Below are 4,646 nucleotides of genomic sequence, written 5' to 3'. Positions count from 1 at the left end.
TCGGTTGTTCTGAATTTGTGTCCTTTCGGCCTTTGAGGAAATTTATGACTAAATACAAATTCTGAGAAGCTCAACATCGTACTTCACTCTAACACCTTAATATATGTTAGGAGCAAAATTTTCCTCAGAACTCAGATGAAAAATAAGTGCAAATTATAAATAAATAAATAAATAAATAAATAAATAAAGTATACAAAATATCAAACACATCAACATAAAGGGAAGATAAATAAAAAAAGATTTTCACAGAAATGACCATATATGGAAGAGAGACGCTACGTTATAAGGTAGTTATAAAACCTGCCCATCAAATCCATATGTGCTTTTTGAACATCCTCATTCCAGATTAAATCCCACGTCCACCTTGAGGTTCTAATAATCTAGGAATCCATAGCTGACATAAAATCAATCCACATCTTACATGTACTACGATAGCAAAAACGTATTTATTAGCATTTTTCTCAACTGCATGTACACGTTTACTGAAAACATGGTTCACTTTCTCTAAACTCTAAAAACAAATCCAAAAATTCACACACCAAACTCCACACACAAAAGCACATACGGAAGCAAACAAAAAGGAAATTTTGTCTTTAAATCAGTAAACTTTAATAAAATAGTACTTAAAATCTTACATCAATGACATTAGAAATGACATTAAAAACGTGTTGTATTTCTTCTGCTTTTGGATGCACGAATTGTTGAACGTTACATCGGTGAATGTCAGTGGATGTCTTTTGGGGTAATCCAGTTATTGGTAACTCTGTACATAAAGATGAAGAAGGGTGAAGCTTATAAAAAATGACAAACAAATTTTGTCCCTTAGACCACATATGTCAAACTCAAAAATTTGGCCCGCGGTGTAATTATATTTGGCCCGCGAGATCATATCAAATGTGCATTACAGCTAACCAGCCGCATGCTCGGTTAATACTACAAATCCCAGAATGCCTTGCCACTGTATTGACGCGTAGTCACGAACAGCAAGCGCCCCTCATTCTCTGTTGACAGTCGTTAACAACCATGTTACAGTCACATCGGGCAGGCTGCAGGCACTTATTTCCAGGGATTTCAGAACAGCGTAACAGATATTTAGTGGATTCCAGTCAACATCGGGCAAGTTAATTCCACCCTCCACAAAAATGTCTAAACGAAAGATGGACAATAGGAGCTTTCAAGACATGCGTGAGGCAGATTACGAATATAAAGGACAGACCTGTCTGTCTTGTGTGCTAACGGAGCTAACGTGTCTGTAACTAAAGTATATAACACAAGAAGACACTATGAGACGCAGGGCTCTAAAGTTTTAAAGACAGGCAAGTGTGACACCCCTTCCCCCCCAAATAAATAAAAATAAAAAACAATAATGGGGGTGTTGTTGTGTTTGGTAAGGATCACTGACCGTAATTTAACCAAATACAAAATATTTGTTTAATTTCAATTTATTAATTTGTGTATGTATGAGTGTGCGAGTGTGTGTGTGTGTGTGTGTGTGTGTGTGTGTGTGTGTGTGAGAGAGAGAGAGAGAGAGAGAGAGAGAGAGAGAGAGAGAGTGAGAGAGAGAGAGAGAGAGAGAGAGAGACTATGACTGGTGTTGTTTATTGTAAGTGTTTGTTGCCTGTTTGGACTCCTTTATCATTTGTAATGTTGCTCCCATTTAAAACAGTTCGGCTCAAGCCCAGACATTTTTAGGGTCATGAGACAAGCTGTTTCGTGTTGAGGTTTTGTTCAAACCGAACATCGAAAATACCCTCTTTAATGAATTTTTTATTTCATAAGTTGTTGTGTTAAATCTTACCCAGATAGTGCTCTTTTCTGATTGGCTATTGTGTAGCCTCTTTTGTTGATTGGCTGATAAGTGACCGACTCGACTAAGATCTCCGGGGAGACGCGCTTGATTCCTGCCCGGTTCCATAGAGACAGCGGTGCTGACTGATACATTTGGGCGCTGTGGCATATTAAAATTGTCAAAAAGTTTTTCTGCGTGACAAATATGATGTGTGGCGGGAGAGCGTGATAAAAGACCGAAATGCGTGACTGTCACTCTCAATGCGTGACACTTGACAGCTCTGGAAGCGAAACATTATGAGAAGTATAAGGACCTGAACGTCTGGTTTCCCAGCAGACTATGTTCATGAACGCAAAATCAAAAAGTGAAGCTGCTGTAAAGGCTGTAAACTGTAAAGCTTTATTGTGGCAGCAGAGATGGCAAAATCTTTTTACTATTTCTTTAAATAAGAAATGAACACCACTGATGTGTCTTTTATTTCAAGTTTAATTTCTTATGTGTTTGTAATATCAAGCTCTGGTTGTTCCAAATCCTGTGTTTTAGCAAAACTAAAGTTTGTTTCCATATGAAAAAGGTTGAACATTACATATCAGTTGCAGTTCATTTTTCAAGAAATATTCAGTATCCCAATATCAATATCCCATCCCATAAAGACGAACAAGGGTGAAGCTTATAAAAAGATGACAATGAACAAATTTTGTCCCTTAAAGGATGTTTTTAGCACAACCTGGTGCTGGTGTTTTAATGGAATGACTTTATCCTGTATTTTGCAGTTTTTAGTAGCACTTTTTAGAGCACTGTGGGGCTTTTTGTGCCGAGCCGATATTTGTGCTGAGTGACGTGGTAAAAGTTTAGAACAAGTTAACGCTGTATGAAAAATCTGTGCTGTACTTTACTTGAACATTTTACAAGGTTTAACAGTTACCCAAGATACAACAGATCACAAAATGTCACCTGTGCTCAAAACTTTCTCAGGAATCTTTCCTGCTGAGCATGCCCTCCTTCCTGCCCTTTGAGAATGTCCTATCAGCAGAGAGAGAGAAAGAGAGAGAGAGGGGGGGGGGGCGGGAGGGAGGGCGTAATGCCCCAAAGCAGCTAGGGAAAGGACTAATGCGCCACAACTTTTCTGCCAGAACAGTCTTCATCTCTCCAGGATACTGCACCATCAGAGGGCTCTTACCCTCAGAGCTCCACAGTCAAGGTAGGTCTTGTCGTCATTATCGTTGTTTTTCTTTTTATTTACTCTTTTTTAAACCAATTAAAAACGAAAGATATATTAAATCTTATACATGATTACATAATTGCCATCTTTAGCAAAGCATCACAGTGCAGCACAATTTATCTTTCCTATCTCAGCAATCAATCTTTATCTTTCCTGAAACTACCAAAAGCACCCAAAGATTGTTGATATCTAGAGAGTGTGTAGAACTTTCTCTATGACCATGAAGTGACACTTATTGAAAATGATTTGAAACAGTGCTTATGGATCAGCATAATCCTATTAAATAACTGTAAAGCATTAACACGTTTAACCTTTTTTTCTTTCTCCACAGAAAATGCACATCGATCATAATTCATCAGACCACAATGAAACACCATGGTTTTATGAATGTAACCTTGACTTGGACCATAACTCTCGGCGCATTTGGCTCTTCCTGCTCTACCTGTTCCTGTTCATGGTGGGTTTGGTCGAGAACTGCCTGGTGATTTGGGTAAACTGGCGCAGGCGACACTCAGCCAGCGGTGTGCTCTTCTGTGTTATCAACATCAGCCTGTCTGACCTGATGGTGGTTTTCACTTTGCCATTCTTCATGCTGGAGATAGCAATGGACAGAGTTTGGGTTTGGGGTCGATTCCTCTGCAAGGTGACGCACTTCATCTATATCATCAACTTCTACAGCAGTTCCTTCTTCCTGGCCTTCATGACTCTCGAGAGGTACCTTACGGTAACGCGGCCAAACACACCCACATGCTTCCCGCTGCAGCCCAGGCACCGGCGATGGCTGCTGTGTGCCGGAATGTGGCTTCTGTGCCTGGTGTTGGGGTTGCTAGAAAATGTACACGTAGACCTGCTTGGGTGGCATGAACCCGGCTGCTATATGATTCCTGAGAAAAACTACATCGAATGGTTCGTCTCAGTTAGTTTCCTCTGCTTTATCTTCCAGTTTTTGGGGCCTGCGTCTGTCATCATCACATGTAATATACTGATTGCACGGACTGTTCGTGCCTCTCCGGAAGTGGAAAATCGTAGGGATCTTTGGCTCTTGCATGTGTATTCACTGGTCTTTGTGGTCTGCTGGCTTCCCTACCACATTGTGATGCTCCTGTTAACGGTGGATGACTTGGATCCATACTTGATGTCCTGCGACACTATAGATATTCTGTACTTCTCCTTTGGTATTGTACAATGTATCTCGTTGTTTCATTGCATTGCCAACCCCATTCTCTATAACTTCCTGAGCAAGAGCTTTCGTGCCAACCTCTTTAACGATATTCTTTCACGCATTTCCTCACTACCTGCCAACACTGTGGCCAATGCAGCTGACGGTGCAGGGACAGTACGACGAAAGGAGCGAAAGTTCAGCAATGCCAGCACCAGCCAATCAGAGATAGGATCCTAAGATCCAATACATCACAATGAGGTTTCCTGAGAGATATGTGTAAGTAGCATAATATCTGTGCTGCTATAAAGAAATATTTTCTAGTTACATTCAAAATATTGGTTTTCAAAATATCTATGTCCTAGCATTAACACCCCTGTGTAAATAAAGAGACCATTTCAGAACAATTATTCTGCTTGTGTTCTAAATGTAAAGGGTTTGGAGATCATGCATTATTAGAAAAAAAATCATGCGCA

At 40.1% G+C, this 4,646-nt stretch overlaps 1 protein-coding gene across 1 annotated transcript; it reads left to right on the top strand.

The window, feature by feature from the left end:
- Positions 1-2,833: 2,833 nt before the first annotated feature.
- On the top strand, positions 2,834-4,577 carry LOC125138332 (G-protein coupled receptor 182-like). Its single transcript, XM_027144976.2, has 2 exons — positions 2,834-2,990; positions 3,343-4,577. Exon 2 carries the CDS (start codon positions 3,346-3,348, stop codon positions 4,408-4,410), a length of 1,065 nt encoding a protein of 354 aa, XP_027000777.1. The 5' UTR covers positions 2,834-2,990; positions 3,343-3,345; the 3' UTR covers positions 4,411-4,577.
- The last annotated feature ends 69 nt before the right edge of the window (positions 4,578-4,646 follow it).

The sequence above is a fragment of the Tachysurus fulvidraco genome, chromosome 23 (genome assembly GCF_022655615.1).
Source record: "Tachysurus fulvidraco isolate hzauxx_2018 chromosome 23, HZAU_PFXX_2.0, whole genome shotgun sequence".
NCBI lineage: Eukaryota > Metazoa > Chordata > Actinopteri > Siluriformes > Bagridae > Tachysurus > Tachysurus fulvidraco.
This window is presented reverse-complemented; position numbering and strand designations above follow the sequence as displayed.